General features: G+C 33.9%; 1 protein-coding gene across 1 annotated transcript in view; it reads left to right on the top strand.

Annotated features, from left to right (window-relative positions):
* Positions 1-18,871, top strand: part of Kiaa1109 (KIAA1109 ortholog) — a 207,895-nt gene that overhangs the window by 47,083 nt on the left and 141,941 nt on the right. Inside the window, exons 12-20 of the mRNA XM_005370400.3 lie at positions 355-511; positions 884-962; positions 5,566-5,657; positions 8,001-8,118; positions 14,567-14,722; positions 15,410-15,507; positions 16,766-16,944; positions 17,103-17,209; positions 18,117-18,325. Of these exons, the coding sequence (XP_005370457.1) occupies positions 355-511; positions 884-962; positions 5,566-5,657; positions 8,001-8,118; positions 14,567-14,722; positions 15,410-15,507; positions 16,766-16,944; positions 17,103-17,209; positions 18,117-18,325 (1,195 nt within the window). The remainder of the gene's footprint in view (positions 1-354; positions 512-883; positions 963-5,565; positions 5,658-8,000; positions 8,119-14,566; positions 14,723-15,409; positions 15,508-16,765; positions 16,945-17,102; positions 17,210-18,116; positions 18,326-18,871) is intronic.

Here is an 18,871-nt window from a genome sequence, read left to right as displayed (position 1 = left end):
TGAGATAAGTTGTTTTTATACACAAGGAAACCGATCAGGTTTTCTCAGAAAGATTAATTCACTTGCTTAGGGAGAAATGATGAATTAAGCTATCTTTCTTCAGTTCTTGATCATTTACATAACTGATATGCTTATAGTCTGTTTTTATAACTCATATACACTTTGATTGGGGCCTGCCAGTGTTTCACTCAGTAATAGTGTATTAGGTATTTAAAGTTTATTGTTATCTATATGATATGGAAAAATAGTTTGTCAAATAAGATAGCAATGATAGGTTAAAATAAGATTTTAGTTACTTATCAAAGATGATTGTGTTTGACTAACATGCCATTACTCCTTTTCCTTGATATGTAGAGATTGTTTATGGAAGTTTTTCTTTCCACCTGACTATCAAGTTCTGAAAGTTTCTGAGATCGCACAGCCTGGGAGACCAAGACAGATCCTTGCATTTGAACTACGAATGAATATTATTGCAGATGCTACCATTGACCTGCTGTTTACTAAAAACAGGGTATTTATTATAAGATAATAGAAAATAGTGTTTAAAATTTGAAAATTATTTTTTAGAGTATTTTTTGGGTCATAATTCTATGCTTAGCTTCATTTCTGTTTTATGTTTATAATACTTTGTTAAATGCCAAATAATGAAAAGAAATTAATAATGATTAATAGTAATAACAGTGAACTTTTAAGTTATCTTCTAATTTTTCCTTTGTATTTTGTTAAATTGTTTTAGTATAATTTTGGTGTAAATCTGAACCTTTGTTTTTCCAAATTTTTAATACTTCATATTATTAATTATATTTCTTTGATAATTTAAAAGTAAAATGATAGGAATATAAATACAATAAATCTCATGTAATTAATCTTGTTCTTTTGGTAGGAAACAAATGCTGTACATGTAAATGTAGGGGCTGGCTCATATTTAGAAATTAATATTCCAATGACAGTTGAAGAAAATGGTAAGTTATCATTATTTTGCCTGAAATGATTAGTGACATGATTAATATGGTAATGTAGTTTGTTAGTCCTTCCAGATTAATAATAGTACTGTTTCATTTTAATTTTTTTGTCTATTAATTTAAGTATAGTTTAGGTTTTTACTGATACATAAAAGTGTATCTATTTATGAGGTGCCATGTGATGTTTGAACCCATGTATATAGACTTACAATGTTCAAGTCAAAGTAAACGTGTTTCTACATTTATAACTTCTGTGTGGTAAAAGAATTTAAAATCCTGCTGGGTGGTGGTGGCGCACGCCTTTAATCCCAGCACTCGGGAGGCAGAGGCAGGCGGATCTCTGTGAGTTCGAGCCCAGCCTGGTCTACAGAGCTAGTTCCAGGACAGGCTCCAAAGCCACAGAGAAACCCTGTCTCGAAAAAAAAAAAAAAAGAATTTAAAATCCTTTTGTTTAGTTCACACTTACTTATTTTTTTGAGACTGCATCTCATTATGTAGACCATGCTGAGCAAGGACTTGCTATGTAGCTTAGGCCTGTCCCCAACTTGAGATGCTCCTTCCTCAGACTCTCAAGTGCTGTGATTGCAGATTGGAACTACCATACTGACCAGCTTTCCTTGAGTTTTTTGAAGTGTATAACATTCTCATTATCTGTGGATCAGCCTACAATTTGTGTCTATAACTTAGTAGTCATTTTTTACCCACTCCTAACCCTTCCTTTCTCAGTATTCCCCCCCAGCCTTGAGTAACTACCATTCGGCTCTCAACTTCTATAAGCTCAGTGTTTATTTTTTTCTTGTTTTAGGTTGCATGCACTAATGAGATCATTAATAAAATCACATCATTTTTTGTGTGTCTTATTTCACTTGACATAATGACTTTCATTTGGAGCCATTTTGTCTTATCATTTGATAAGAATTCAACCTTTTTTTTTGTGGCTAGATTCCCATTTCACATATGTACCATATTTTATTCTGTTCATTCATCAGTTGATGGATAGCGCACTTAGTTTGTTTTCATGTCATGACTTTGTGCATGGTGCTACCATGAACATGGGCATGCAGATGGTTCTTCAGCCCACTTATTCATTGCCTTTGGAGAGAGACTCAGTAATGGGGTTGCTGGATAATGTGATAGTCCTATATGTAAGTTTTTGAAATATCCTTGAGCAGATGAGGGCATAGTTTTACATTTCAATGTACCTGTACTTTAAGTGATTACATAATATTTGAGTATCTAGCAAGAACAATTTTTGACTTTTTAGAGATAGTAATTCTATATTTTTCTTATATTGTACACATCTCTTGTAGGTCTGATAATTTTTCTAGTTAAGCTTTGGTACTGTGAGAGTGGATACTGTATCAATCACAGGTCTCGTACTTACTTCAGATCCTAGAATTTGAACAGTAATTGTTTGATAAATAGGCTTAAATTTTTGCTTTGATTTTGTTTTTTGAGATAGAGTTTCTCTGTGTAACAGCTCTGACTGTCCTGGAACTCATTCTGTAGACCACGCTGGCCTCGAACTCATAGTGATCCAACCTACCTCTGCCTCTCAGGTGCTGGGGATAAAGGTGTGCACCACCCCTGCCTGGCACAGATTTTTTTAGGGTGTGACATTAATAGATATTTTTTTCATAGACTAAGCTGGGTACTTAGAACAGTGTAACTGTGAGAAAGAAAAAAGCGCACATTAAAATATTAAATAATTCTCTTACAGCTACAATTTCATCTGAGCTACTATAATTCATTGCATATTTGAAATTTGGGCACTTAATCAGTAACATGAATAAATAGTGCTTTAGGTTAATTTTTGCTTTTTTTAACTCCCACTTTAGTATATTTGTTACTGAGGAGAGTTAAGATGAAATTGTGTACATAGTCACTTTCTTGGTGTAAAGAGAATAGTGATAGACTCTATTTTAAGGTCATTAAATGGCAATGATAGAATGGATATCTGTCATTAATTTTTTTATTCATATTTTATTTTATTCAGCTCTCCTATCTTGTTTCTGTCATCTATATCCATGCTCCTATATAAAGCAAGAAAGAGAGGTTGATTCATTTCTTATATTTACATAAAATTTACAGCATTTGGGCTTTTCTGTTTAAATAATCCATTGAAACAGTGACTGAGGATGGCATAATATATACTCCTACCCAACTCCAGGTTCTTTTTCTTGTAAAGAACTAGAGCTCATGTGAGCTCTTCAAGGAGAGATCTGAGATCCTCTAGCGCTGCCTGATTCATAGGAGTTATTTGGTAAGAAAAGTCTGTTAGAAATACTTTAGTTACAGTGTATCACAGGGGAGAAAGAAAGTTGGAAGTTGTATAAAATTAATAATGATTCAAATATGGGAGTGTTCTGACCTTTTAGTTCCTAGCACCAACCACATGGTGGTTTACAACCCACTTTAACATTCTCTCTGGCATGAACACACGTGGTGCACATCCATAAAGGCAGGCAAAATACTTTCTTACAAAATAATTTTTTTTTTTTTGGGTTTTTTCGAGACAGGGTTTCTCTGTGGTTTTGGAGCCTGTCCTGGAATTAGCTCTTGTAGACCACGCTGGTCTCGAACTCACAGAGATCCGCCTGCCTCTGCCTCCTGAGTGCTGGGATTAAAGGCGTGCGCCATCACCGCCTGGCCAAAATAAAATTTTTAAGTTGATCAGTCAATCATTTTCTTAGTTACGTGTTTTTATTTTATTTATTTATTTACTTGGTTTTTCGAGACAGGGTTTCTGTGGCTTTGGAGCCTGTCCGAACTAGCTCTGGTAGACCAGGCTGGCCTTGAGCTCTCAGAGATCCTCCTGCCTCTGCTCCCCCCTCCTCCATTGCCCTACTAGTTACGGTTTCTATTGCTGCAATGAAACACCATGACCTAAAAGCAAGTTGGGGAGGAAAGGGTTTTTTGGCTTACCTTTCATATTGTTAAGGAAGTCAGGATAGGAACTCAAACAGAGCAGGAACCTGGAGGCAGGAGCTGATGCAGAGACCATGGAGGGGTGCTGCTTACTGGCTTGCTTCCTGTATCTTGCTCAGTTTGCTTTCTATGAAGAACCCAGGACGACCAGCCCAGGGATGGCGCCACCATAGGTTGAGCCCTCCCACATCAATCACTAATTAAGAGAACACCTTACAGTTGGATCTTATTTCTCTCACTTGTGGTTCTCCTCTTCCAGATAACTCTAGCTTGTGTCAAGTTGACTTAAGACAAGCCTGCACAATAATGCACATAGTAAATATCCTTGTGTAATTTCACAGTGCATAGCTATTGTACAAATGTTGGCACACTGAGATAAATGTGGGCCAGCTGAGGATTGAGTAATCAGTATTCCAAACACCCATATGCTAGAAGGTACCCTCTGACCTCCACACAGACATATACCCAAATGCATAAAATGTAACAAAAGTTGTCAAAAGGATTTGGCGGATTTTTAAGATGACTTTGTGGAGATTAGGAATGACAAAAGGACTTAGGAATCATGAAAAGAACAACATATGGCTCCAAACACACAGAAACCTAAAGTATTTTTCAAATTCAAATATTTAGGATGGAAAAGAAAGCCTATAGCGGAGTGTGTTGTAGATATGCTATAAAACTCTTAGTATAATAACATACAGCTAGTTAGAAAAGGAGGCTCATTAGGGAAGGAAATGGCATTTTAAACTTTCCTGCTTGTGCCGAGAATGGCATTTATTGATGTGAAAGTGTCATTATAAGAGAAATAGATGATATTTGGCAACCGTAGTTATATAGGGAGTAGTTGAAAAAAGTGATGAAAAAAATAATATATGTGAGTCAGTGAATAAAGTAAAAGTATGGAACTTGTGTTAATATTTGAAAATATTCCTTGGGCCGGAGAGATGGCTCAGTGGTTAAGAGCTCTGCCTGCTCTTCCAAAGGTCCTGAGTTCAATTCCCAGCAACCACATGGTAGCTCACAACCATCTGTAATGAGATTTGGTGCCCTCTTCTGGCCTGCAGGGATACATGCAGGTAGAGCATTGTATACATAATAAGTAAATAAAGTTTTGTTTTTTTTTTTTTTAAAAAAAAGAAAAGTATTCCTTAGAGAGTAAACATGCAGTAAGTCTTCATATCTATAGGCTTCAATATGAAAATATTTAAGTAAAGTTGAGTTTACTTTAAAAAGTACTTTAAAAAGTACTGTATACTTTTTCCTTGTCATTCCCTAAACAGTACTGTTTAGTGGTTATTTTGTAGTGTTTACATTGCATTAAAGGTTAAGTGTAAGTAATGTGGGATAATTTGGCATATGTGGAAGATGTATGAAATAATGTGAAATACTTTGACATTTCACATAAAGGTCTTGAACATCATAGATTTTGGTTTAATTATGGGATCTTGGAACCATCCTGAATGGATACTGAGAGAGCATTGTAGGTTCATACTCCAAAGCAAACTAGAGTAGATATCAATGGTGATGATGATTCCTTATTATATTAGCAAGCTCTTTTACTGAAGAATACTTAAGCTGTTTCTCAGGGATTACTTTTTTGTGTTGGTTTTACTACAAAAATTATAATTGTATAGTTTTTATTCTAGTCCTTACGGTTTATATTTCTATTTACTAGGTTACACTCCTGCAATTAAAGGACAACTATTACATGTTGATGCTACTACCAGCATGCAGTATCGAACCCTGTTAGAAGCAGAAATGTTAGCAGTAAGTCTAAATATATGAATGTATTCTTTTAGTAGTTATAATTTGGTTTCAAATTTTCAGTGTAAAATTAAAAATTATCTGTTTTCTTATTTAAGAACTGCCAAGTAGGTACTTTAGTTATACCATACTAGGGAAGAGAAGTTTATTCCAGATACTGTGTACTGCCTTTGCATTCCTTTATTGCCCTGCTTCTTTCCTTCCTTCCTTCCCTCCCTCACTTGCTCCTTCCTTCCTTCCTTCCTTCCTTCCTTCTCTCCCTCTCTCTTTGTCTCTCTCTTTCCTTCCCTTGCTCCCTCTTCTCTTCCTTCCTTTTTTCTTTTTTCTTTTCTTTTTTTTCCCTCAAATTTTTGGAGACAGGGTTCTTCTGTATTACCCAGGATGTCCTGGAACTTGCTTTGTAGACCAGGCTAGTCTCGAACTCACAAATCTACCTGCCCCTGCCTCCTAAGTGCTGGGATTAAAGGCATATGCTACCTCCCCATCCCGCCACCAGGCTATTGCTCCGCTTTTAATATATAGGAAGTGAGTAGAAGGCCCCAAAAGTTGTTTGAATGCTAATTTTCAACTTCATGTGTTTTTCCTAAATTATAAGTAAAATAATTTTTGAGCATGTATTGACCTTGTTGGATTTTCTCTCAGAGCTTAACATTTTATTCTTCGTCAAGTCAGTGACTAAGTTTAAAGGAAGAAAATTTTGATGGTACTTTGGGTTGTCTGACAGTACATGTAGTTTAAATTTCAGATTAAGATACTCATTAATCTGGGACTTAAAAAGAAAAGTCAGTAACAACAACAACAAAAACCCACTGTTTAGAATGGTTGGTATTCACTGAAGATTCATTTATATAAGATGATGTCATAAGGTTCTTAATTACTTGCCTTAAGCTAACATTTTACACATAACCTACAAGTAAATAGAAGAAAATTTCACAATTACTAAGAAAAACTCATATATTTATATAATTATCTACAGCAGCATTCACAAATAGTCAGGTTTGCTGGCTTAGCCTGAGAGTCAGTGTGTAGTCTTTTCTGTTGACATGAATTAAGTTGATGCCAACATTGTTGAAAAAAAACCTTATTTTTTGGGGCATTCATATTTCATAGGTATAAAAATGTGCCTTAGGATATGAATAATATAAAATTACTACAGAAATCTATTATTACTTAAAATCTAGCATTAAAATCTATCAAAATCAGTATTCCTTACAGTTCAGCACTTGTTAGAATTCTCAAGCTATTGCTGATAAATAGGGCTATGTAAAACACTGTTGCTACTCTTAAGCAGGCAGCTTTTTCCTTTGCAGAAATGCCATGATCAGGTTGTATGATGGTGTGCATGGTATTCCACCTTCCTTCTATTAACAGAGGAGGAATTAGGGGCATGGTTTATTACCTGCTATATTAGTTAGCTGGTTTAAACTAGAGCATGAGTCCTTGTTCTCAGAAAATTTTGACTACACCAAAGCCTAATATTTCAAAGATGTGAGTATTGACCAGGAATACTGACCTTTTGCTACAGCAAGTTGTTTTTTTAAATTTACTTTTAATTTATTTTTCTCTCATATATTACTTTCAAATTGATGTTTCCACTCCTCTTTTTCCAGTCTCTTCCCCCAATCTACTTTTCTTCATTTCCCTTCAGAAAAGGGCAGGCCTCCCAGGGATATAAGCCAAACATGGCATAACAAGTCACAACAAGAGTAGGTGTATCCCTCATATTAAGACAATCCAACAGGAGGAAGAGTCCCTAAAGCAAGAAAAAAAAAAAAAAAAAAGGTCAGAGACAGTCCCCATTCTCACTTTTAGGAGTCTCACAAGAACCCCTGGCTACACAACCGTAATGTATGCAGAGGACAGTCCCATAGAGCCTCTCTGACTGTCACTTCAGTCTCTGTGAGCCCCTATAAGCCCTGTTTAGTTGATTCTGTGGGCTGTTTTTTTTTTTTTTTTTTTTTTTTTTTTGTGTGTGTGTGTGTGTGTGTGTGTGTGTATTGAATCCTTTGGCTCCCACAGTCCTTCTTTGCAGCCTTCATCAGAATTCGCCTAATGTTTGGATGTGGGTCTCTGCATCTGTTCCCATCAGTTGCTGGATGAAGCCTCTCTGATGACAATTTTGCTAGGCTCTGGTATAGAAGTATAGCAGAGTATCATTAGGATCATTTCATTGACTTTTTTTCTTGTTTTTATTTTACTGGTTGTGTTACAACAGTTTTAAAAGTCTCAGACACCTTCTGTTCAGCTCAGCGGGAAAATAAATTTTAATTACTCACTAGTGTGTGTGCCTTCATTTCCAATGCTGTCAACATTGTCACATTTTAAGCTCTAACATTTGTTTTGCAGTTTCACATCAATGCCAGCTACCCCAGGATTTGGAACATGCCACAGACCTGGCAGTGTGAATTAGAGGTTTATAAAGCCACCTACCACTTCATCTTTGCACAGAAGAACTTCTTTACAGGTATTTTTTGGTAAACATAGAGTGATTTATTGTGATGAGCTTATTCTATTCTGTAGGTTTACTTTTATATTCAATATAGGGATTTGGTGATATTATTTATGCTATCTTAATTTGTTTTAGGCTGAGAATACCAAAGGAACTATTTTAATACAATTTTTTTGTTTTCGTCAATTCCAAACAATGGCAGTGAAAATATTAAACCAATTTTGAGCTTAGAAACAAATGGAAGAGCTTAGTTTAGGCTATGGCTTTGGATCAGGATAGTAAAACATAAAGCACTGATGAGCCAGTTGCTGCCTTTTCCAGCTTTATATCATCATCTATGACAGTATACTCAAATAGTAAAATATATTATTTTAGCTCAAACTTTTCTGTTAGTGTGGATTATGTCAATGCCATTATAGTTGGAAATAAAAAAAACCCAACTTCTTGGTGCATTCATATTTCATAAAAAACAGGTAGTCTGGGTCTATGAATGTTATAAATATTACTACATCAAGTCTAGTAGCTTTTATGATTGTGGCTCTAGAAGTTCATCCCACAGAGTTGATCTGATTTATTAGGATCAACAGCTGCTTTATGGAGACACAACATTTGCTTCACTGCTTCTTACTATTTAAATCTTTCTAAGACTTTTCCTAGTTTCAGATACTTTCTTTCAGGCATTTTATTTTTGCATCAGCAGTATTAAAAATAGAGTTGAGTTAAAAACCTTCATGATTTAAAAAAATGTACTTTAAAGTTGCTCTTTAAACTAGATGTTTTGTTACTTTTAAATACTTGATTACACATTTCTTTAATTAGAACTGATTTTCTGTACTTTTTTGTCACTCTAATTCTTATGCTTTTCCTGTTTAATTCATTCTTTTTTATAGTGTGTTTGTACCATTTAAGTTCTCATTTCTTAGATAACTGTCACATTTGACTGCTTTATATTGATTCTGGAAGACATGATAGCATAGTAACTTCAGGAGTACCTTTTAAATTTACTAATTTTACTGAAAGGCTACCTCTTAGATATTAATAGTGGTTCATCCCTGAGTGAATATCCTTGGTCACGGTGCTTGAATTGTTTTCTCTGTTGACAAAATCTACAAGAAATAAGTTCTCTAGCTGGTGAGAGGTGTGAGGGAATGTCCTTTGTTCAACAGCAATTCTCTTTTTCTTTTGGTGTTTCTATTAATTAATTTCTTTTATTAATTAAAATTTTCTATGTATTTCACATCCTGATCACAGTTTACCCTCCCTCCTCTCCTCCCATTTCCCCTCTGCCCTTCTCCAAAATCCATTACTCCATTTCTGTTTAGAAAAGGGCAGGCCTCCCATGGCTATCAACAAAGCATGGCAAGACAAGATTTCCTGAGTAAATTGGGAGCATGGGGACCTTGAGGGAGGGTTGAAGTGGGGAGGGCAGAGGTAGGGAGGGGAGCAGAGAAAAATGTAAAGCTCAATAAAAATAAATTAAAAAAAAGCATGGCATATCAAGTTGCTGTAGTACTAAGCACTTCTTGAATTAAGGATGGGCAAGGCACCCAGTACGAGGAATAGATTCCCCAAAGCCAGGCAGTGTTAGGGACAGCCTCTGTTCCCATTGTTGGGAGTCCCGCAAGTAGACCAAGCTATATAACTGTCACATATTATCTAGAGGGCTTAGATTGGTTCAATGTAGGCTCGTTGGTTCAGTTCAGACTCTCTGAGGTCCTATGAGTCCAGCAGTGATTCTTATGCCTTTTATAATAAGGTAAAATAGTTCTTTAGAAATTTGGATGTGGGGCAGAGCTTTATCATAAATACAATGCCCCAGGAGTTGAAGCTGTCAAAGAAAGGTGGAAACTGAAGCCTCTTGTGGAAATAGATTGATTTAAGAATATTATGATGTGGGGGACAATTATGGACTGATACAAAGCTCTAATACCAACTGTTTGACATTTTATGGGGTATTACTTATAACAATTTAGTTCTCTCTTTTTTTTCCTTTTTCTTTTTTTCTAATATTTTGAGACAAGGTTCTGTGTAACAGCCCTAGCTGTCCTGGACCTAGATTTTGTGGACCAAGCTGGCCTCAAACTCCCAGAGATCCACCTGCCTCTGCCTCCTGAGTGCTGGGATTATAGGCATGCACTACACCACCCAGTTAACAATTTAGTTCTAAAGTAAGTTGTTAGTGTGTTTTTCAGATTTTTTTTTTTTTTTTGGTTTTTCGAGACAGGGTTTCTCTGTGGTTTTGGAGCCTGTCCTGGAACTAGCTCTTGTAGACCAGGCTAATTTTTAACTTACTGTCTTTATAATTTTTAAATTTCTTGCACAAATGAATTAGGTCATAAAGAAAGTGCTTCATTTTTCTAATCACATTATTTGATAAGACCATCTGGTAATGTGAACAGCTTTTGATCTGAAGAAAAAAGTGCTATTAAAGTGCAACAAGTGCTTGTTACAGATATTAATAAAAATGGTTTTGGCAATCACTTCTTAGACTCTGGTTATTGTACCGTAGTCTTCTGTAAGACAGAGTTACTTCTTGCTGTGTGACTGCTGGCATTCGCAGTAGGTTAGTTGCTATAGCAGTCTTCCTTGGCTTACTACCACTGTGGTGGTAGGTGGTAGGTGATGTTATAGGGCCTTTGATTAAGTATTTAATTTTCATCTTTCTTGGACCCATTTGGCCTCTCAGTTGAACAGGGATTTCTGTTAAACAGTTTGAAGTTATTGTCTCTTGTAGCAGAAACTTAATAAAATTTCTGTTGTGTGTGTGAAAAATATTTTTCACCCCAATTCTTAATATTTATCAGTAAAAATATAGAAGCTGGTGTGAAGATAATATTGTATGATGATGATATAAACTTTCAAATAAGGTTTTAAAATCTAAGATTTATTAAAGTGGAAATTAGCGATTTATACCATTTCAATTACTACTGAAGAAAAACATTAAGATTTGTTAAAATAGGTGGTGAATAAATTTATTTAGAAACTACATTCATTTCCTGAGCTATTAAATGATTCGAATTTCTGTTTTTTACTAAATTCATGTTGTGCTTTTAACCAATGTAAGTATATGATAGATAGATGCTTCTACTAGACATTCCAAGTCTCATAATAATTTAAAACAATTACTGAATATGATTTCTGCCCACAGAGAACTTATGGACATATCACTTGGGTTTTTTCTTGTTTTAATTAGTAATCTCAAGTACATTGATAGACATACTAGATATAAAATGAAACAGTGCAAAACATTGTTTATGTTGAGCTAGAGTAAACTATGGTCCTTCCACTGCATCTGAGATGGAAGGACATCAGAAATTAATGCCATCTGAAGGCATAAATAAAGAAGGTTTATTAATGATGAAAATAGACTTTATAAAGTGAACCTTGATGTAATAGGAATGATTTATGTAACATTTTGGCATTTACAAAGCTCATTAATTTATATTTTCTTCATATAACTCTAAAAAGAAACAATATTATTGTCTCTAAGTTAACAGTTAGAAACTTGAAGAAAAGCTGGATGGTGATGGTGCACACTTTTAATCCCAGCACTCGAGAGGCAGAGGCAGGCGGATCTCTGTGAGTTTGAGGCCAGCCTGGTCTACAAGAGCTAGTTCCAGGACAGGTTCCAAAGCCACAGAGAAACCCTGCCTCGAAAAAACAAAACAAAACAACAAAACAAAACAAACAAAAAACCAAAATCTTGAAGAAAATAGAATTACTGAAGCAGATATTTGTATCGTACCTGCCATTAGAAATGGTTGTTTTCCTTCCACATAAAGGATATGAATGACAGGGTAGTCATTACTTCATATCCATAGATTATTGGTTCCTTGTATATACAAAATCTGTAGATGCTCAGTTCCTTCTATGAAATGGTATGGTTCTGGAATATAGATTATATATCTTACTGTATACCTTCATTAATCTGCAAGTTACTTAAAATACTTATCACAGTGTTGATATTTCATAAAAAAATCACTTATAGTATCTAAGGAATAATGACAGGCAAATGTTTAGTTCATATGCAAAGAAAAACATTTTCAACCTATGGTAGATCGTATCTATGGTTATGGAAAGATGACTATATTAGTTTCAGACAGGTTAAATAGTGTGTGTGTTTGTATGTATGTGTGTGTGTATAGTATATATATAGTGCATATGCTGAACTATAAGAGTTTACTAAGGAGAAAAATGAAGAAGTCAGTCTGAAAAATGTTGAATTTTATTATGAAATTGATTATTTCCAGGGATGAATTTTGAAGGAATAAATCTTGAAAGAAAGAAACAGAGTAAGACTTCTTCAAGAGGCTGGGATGTAGAACTGAGGTTTAAGTGTCTCCTTGAATGTTTTCCCTTTTATTTTTCTTTCTGTTTTTGAGGCAAATGTCTACCTTTGTAAAACAGGGAAGAAGATAACTTTGGGAGTGGATGGAAGTGGAGATGTATTGCATGTATGCCAGTCACAATGAAGCTTGTATGCAGGATGTTTGCCCCTGTAGTTTTGGTATAAACACTTCCTTTGTTAGAAAATAAAACAATGAGTGTGTGTGTGTATATGTTTCCAAGGTAAGCATAGGTGCAATAGGAGTGGCTACCCTCTGTAATTTTTAAATGAAATAAAGGTATATTTAAAGTAAATTTGACATACTAAGATTTCCCTTTTCTATTAATAGTAAAGGTTAATAGTTACATACCTTTTATTTGATTTATTTTTATCTTATTAATGAGATTAATTATAGTTAAGATTGCTATTTATTAATTTATTAGGCAGCTAATTTTTACATGAAATCATATGATACGTTTATGACTACTTTCTGTCATGATTCTAACTCATTTTTTCAGTTTAAAGATCCTCTTTAAAAACAAAGTGACATTAAATATTTAGGTTTTATTTGTAAATTCCCTTCAAGTAGTCTCAATGATAAGTGTACTTTATGGAGTGCTTACTTGATGCCATTTAGTTGTTAAAATGTCACATAAATCATTTCAATTCTTCCAATAAGTTAGGGAAATTGTCTTCATTCTTATTGTCTTTATTTAGGAGAAAGTAGTAATACTTAAGTTATATTCTCAAAATTATGTTGCTAATAAAGCCAGAACTTAAAGTTATTATGGTCTGATATCAGAACCAAAAATGCACACCTGATTTCATGTACATGGCATGAGGCTTCTATGTATTATAAGTGTACAAAGCTGAATTTGACATCTCTAAGAATAAAGCTATTTCTCAAGAAATGTTGATCTTGATGATTATATACAATCCATACAAATGACAGGAAGACAGAAGAAAAAGTTGTGGAAACTACTGTATTTCCAAAGCTTGTATTACCATATACAGAACCTTTACTTCTTTCTTTTTTCCTTTTTTTTTCCCCAGTTTTTTGAAACAGGGTTCTTCTGGGTAACAGCTCTGGCTGTCCTGAAACTCATTTTGTAGACCAGGCTGGCCTCAAACTCACAAAGATCCACCTGTCTCCTCAGTGCTGGGATTAAAAGCGTGTACCACCAACAGCCTAATGAGAGCCTTTACTTCCTAAGTTTAAAAGAAAATTAATTTAACAGAGAAACAGACTAGATATATATAAAGACAAATTTAAAAGACGCAACTAGGAACCGGTACAATAATCTATATGTAAAAGTGCTTGCTGCTGCATAAGTCTGGTAATCTAAATTTGACCCCTATAGCCTGTGTAAAGGTGAAAGGAGAAAACTGACTCCACACACTTATTCTCATATGTACACTATGGCATGGTTATGGCCTGACACCTACATCACACTCAATAGTAATAATAAATAAAAATTATAAAACACTTTTAAAAAGCAGCAATTCAAGCTTAACACATAAGCACTAATGGTTGTTTTAAACTTTCAGATGACTGTATCTGTTTATTTCATTACAGTCCCAGAGTTTAGAAGAGAGGTTCCCATATAATAGGTACTCAGTGGATACTTATTTCATGAACATTTTTATGAAAATGTTCATGAAATAACACAGATAAAATTTCACAGATAAAATTTTATGAAATTTATAAAATAACACAGATGAAATTTCACAGATAAAATTTTATGAAAATTTTATCTGTGTTTAAGACAAGGTCTTACTGTGCACCTCGGCTGGCCTGGAACTCACAGATTATCTGCCTTGGCCTCCTGAGTGGTAGGATTAAAGGGGTTCACTGCCATGCTTAGCTATATTTGTTATTTAAAAAGTTGATTAAAATAAGATATTTTTCACTCATAGCAAACCCCTCATGCCCCCCAATTAACAGATAGGTAGAAATAAGCACAATAAAAAGAGGATTCAAAGAAGTAAATGTGCAGGTATATAAAGTTTTTTTTTTAAATTTACAAAAGAATTTATTTTTGATGAACTAGGGTGTGTATGTGTGTGTGAATGTGTAAACAAACATACATGCATGTTCATGTTTAATCAGTTTTACTTTTTGTTCTTTGTTTTAAGATCTGATTCAAGATTGGTCTAGTGATAATGCTCCAGATATTTTTTCATTTGTTCCATACACATGGAATTTTAAAATCATGTTCCATCAATTTGAAATGATTTGGGCTGCCAATCAACATAACTGGATTGACTGTTCCACTAAACAACAGGAAAATGGTAAGAGTGCTACAAGTTTGTTAATCTACTCATTAAGATGTGCCAACAAAAATGAAGTTAAAATATGTAGATTTCCTCCCCCCTTTCTTTTCTGTCTCCTAAAAATCAGGCAGTGTGCTTTTGCAGTCTGTCCCTTAAGACAAAAATTTGATAGGTGCCTATGGTGATGGAACATTCAAGGTTTTGCAGAAAAAGTAAGCTCCTTCTACCTACAAGATAAATTTATCCTGTTAGTGCCTCTCTTCCCAGCAGGTAGGTCAGGCCAGATTATATAAATGCTGCAAAGAATTCCTACCCGGTAAAATTTAGAAGTCAGCAATCCCCTTTGTTCTCAGTATTGAAAGCTCTTCTCTTCACCCTGTTATACCCATCCTTATCCTAGTGCTACACATGGTGAATATTTTCTCTAAGGCAGTTCCTTCTTCAGGGCCACAATTCCTATTAAAGTCCCTCTAAAAACCTCCCGCAACATCATGACAACCCTTTATCCATGAATCTGCTTCTCTTTTCTTTCACTTACAACAGCTGGAGTTGATTTTCCTATATTATCTTCTGAGACTATTTCATAATTGTTTTTAGATTTTTATGCTTTCATACAGTTCATTTTATTTAATTGTACATTTAATGTAGTTTTGCCCTTTAAATTTTGTTGACATTAAACTATATTTACTTTACTTTTTTTTATAGTATATCTGGCAGCCTGTGGGGAAACATTGAACATTGATTTTTCTTTGCCTTTTACGGACTTTGTTCCAGCTACGTGTAATACCAGATTCTCCTTAAGAGTACGTATAATTGGATGCATTGTTTATTCCAGAGGTTTGTTAGTAGACTTGATTTCCCAGAGTTTCTGTGTGCTCTTGTTCATCCCATTGCTACCGTGAGTGTAGCAACCTTCAGTTACTAATAGCTTTAGTGTCAGTGTTACTCCTCTGTCCTTCTAACAACCTCTAGAAATTGATCTGAGAAAATACAAATTATTTTCTTAGAAATCATTTGTAATTGTTAGAGCTTCTTCCACCTATACTGTACTATAAACAAATTTTATGTTTCTTTATTATTCTTGATTCCTAGATAAACCACAAATTCAGAGATTAAGTACTTCTCTCTACTATATCTAAGAGGTAGCAATTATGTACTTCTGAGCTCAAAATTTTATGATGTATCTAATATTAAGGTATGGGTAATAATTACCAATAGTATTATTTGAATCAAAGTAGTAAAAATAAAATAATAAGCAATAATAAAAGGACCAACTAATACCTATTAACCCCTTTTAAATGTACCATTGTTCAGAGTGCTATATGCATAGTAACTCATTTAGTTCTCAGAAAACCTTCTTGGCATAATTGCCTATATTTGTATCTTAGAAAACTGAGATGTATTTGGGTATGATGCCTGTAATTCTAGTATTCAGGACCCAGAGGCAGGATGATCACAAATTGAGGAGAATCTGAGCTACTTGGGAAGTTAGGAGGGAATATGCATAATAATTGGGAGACAGCTTATGTAAATTTTCATGCAGCTAGTGAGTTGCCATGTTGGATTTTGAACCCTGGCAATGTAGCTTTTAACCACCCTATTCTACTATGTTACCCGCTGAGAAACTAGGCATTGAGATAAATGAAGAATAGAGGGTCCATAAGAAAAACATGAAATCCAACCAAGGTCTAGTGCCTAAGTTATTTTAAAAGTTAAGAAATGATAGAAGATATTCTACCTGATCCCATATTAGAGTTTTGATTCTCTTAAATTGTGTATCTTGTAATACCCAGTAACAACTATTGAAGATAGTCATTTTATTGTTACTTGGAAACTATGCACTACTTTCTGTAATACCTGTTTTATACTTTTCAATAAGGATTTAATTTTAGTCATTGTATAATCTTATTCCAGATATCTATTTGACTTTTCAGTGTTAAATATGTTATTTAAAATTTATCATTTAATTTTCAGTTTGTTTTCAAGATTTTAGAAATAAGTATAGATACTGTGCTATCATATTTATGTACTGATTTTTTTTTATTATAAATTATTTTTTAGGGAGAAGATGTTGATCTTCATTTATTTCTACCAGATTGCCACCCTAGTAAATATTCATTATTCATGCTGGTAAAGAATTGTCACCCAAATAAAATGGTTCCTGAAACTGGTATTCCTGCTGAGTGTCAGAGTGGCCAGAAAACAGTTAAACCAAAATGGCGCAACGTTACTCAGGAAAAGTAAGGGCATAAAAATAGTGGCCTGAGAATTTTGTAAGCTTATAGGTAGAGAAATTTCTTTCAAATCATAAGCTTTATCTGTAAAAAAAAAAAAGTGCTTTTATACAACTAAAGATTAAGTGTCTGAATAGATTTTTGTTTTTGTTTATATTTGGAAGGGCTGGTTGGGTTGAATGCTGGACTGTCCCAAGTGTCATGCTTACCATTGATTATACCTGGCATCCAATTTATCCACAAAAAGCAGATGAACAGCTAAAACAGTCATGTAAGTGTTTTGAATATCATTTGTGTTTTGAAACAGCTGCTGTTTTAATAGATACCTAATAAAATATAGAAAAGATAAAATTAATTTACAGGTATGTAGTCTCAAATACATATGATTTTGTATTCTTTTAACTATTTTGAAATAATTATAAATAATTTTTATTGAGCATTTACTCTGTATCAAAAACTAAATCAGGTAGTTTTTTTTTTTACTTAATTTCCCATTTAATCCTTATTAGCACTCTGTGATACAGGTAATATACTTATGCTTATTTTAGAGTTAAAGAGATATATTTTCTCCAAGGTCTACCAAAGTAAAAATAGCAAAGCTGGACTACAAAGTACAGTGTCTTAAATAGTATATTTATAACACTAATTGAAAAGAAAGTTAGTTTTTAATGCAGTTTTACAACTATCATGTATTTCTGGATTATCAAAGCTAACATTTTACATTTCTGAGTATAGAAAAAGAATTCAAGAGTTAAATTTTTGTATTTTCCATTTTGTTATGATCAAAGAACAGTTTTCATTTTTATTCATACTTATAGTATTTAATAATGTCACACATTTAAATAACTATGTGAAAACTCTAATGCCTATAGATATAATTGATGCCTAATTGTGACCTGAATTTCTATTTTAGGGACTTATAATATTATATGTAATAGAAGCTTTTCATTTATTCTGTTCATAAATTCTAATTTATGCATATCTCTCCTTATGTTAGTGAAATTTTTTGTTTTCTTTATTATTGGTCTTTCAGTTTTTTTGTTAAATATTACAGATACAATATTTAATTTTTATGTAAGTATAGTGAAATTTTTTATAATTATCTTGAAGAACTTCTAAAAAGCCATTTACTTTTTTTCTGACATACTAATCTTTCCACCTCCATCAATTTATTCTAGTGTCAGAAATGGAAGAAACAATGCTATCTGTATTAAGGCCAGCCCAGAAAACATCAGAGAGAGTTGTTTCTTCTCCATCTACTTCACCACGCCCTCCTGTTGATCCCTCAGAACTTCCACCTGACAAACTTCATGTGGAAATGGAACTGTCCCCAGATTCTCAGATAACTCTCTATGGACCGCTCTTAAATGCCTTTTTGTGTATAAAGGTATTAAGAATTTTTTTCTTTTGGTTTTTCGAGACAAGGTTTCTCTGTGTAACAGCCCTGGCTGTCCTGAAACTCACTTGGTAGCCTCAAACTCACTAACATCCACCTGCCTCCTCCTCCCAAGTGCTGGGATTAAAGGCGAGCAGCACCATGGTCCAGCTAAGAAAAAGTTTTAAGCATGTACTATAAACAGTGATAATAGAAAATTAGGGTCATAAGAAATACTAGTTGGATGATTTAAATTGTTGTTGAGGTATTATGTGTGTTACTGGACTTTTTTTTCTTCCTAAAGACCAAGTTTTTTTTTATTAATTTTTTTTTCATGTTTTGCCCTCCCTGAGCTCCTCCTAGAACCTCCCTACCTCTCTACAAACCTAACTTTCTTTCTCTCTGTCTCTTTCAAAAAAACAAAGAACAAAACTAGAAATGAAAAGAAAAACTAAAAATACAAGAAACACAGGTGAATACTGTTCTGTTGTGTAAATATATCACATTTTATTATCCTTTCAACATTTTCTTATTGAGGTTTATTTTTTATTTATTTTT

Source organism: Microtus ochrogaster, unplaced genomic scaffold, assembly GCF_000317375.1.
Source record: "Microtus ochrogaster isolate Prairie Vole_2 unplaced genomic scaffold, MicOch1.0 UNK78, whole genome shotgun sequence".
Classification (NCBI taxonomy): domain Eukaryota; kingdom Metazoa; phylum Chordata; class Mammalia; order Rodentia; family Cricetidae; genus Microtus; species Microtus ochrogaster.
This window is presented reverse-complemented; position numbering and strand designations above follow the sequence as displayed.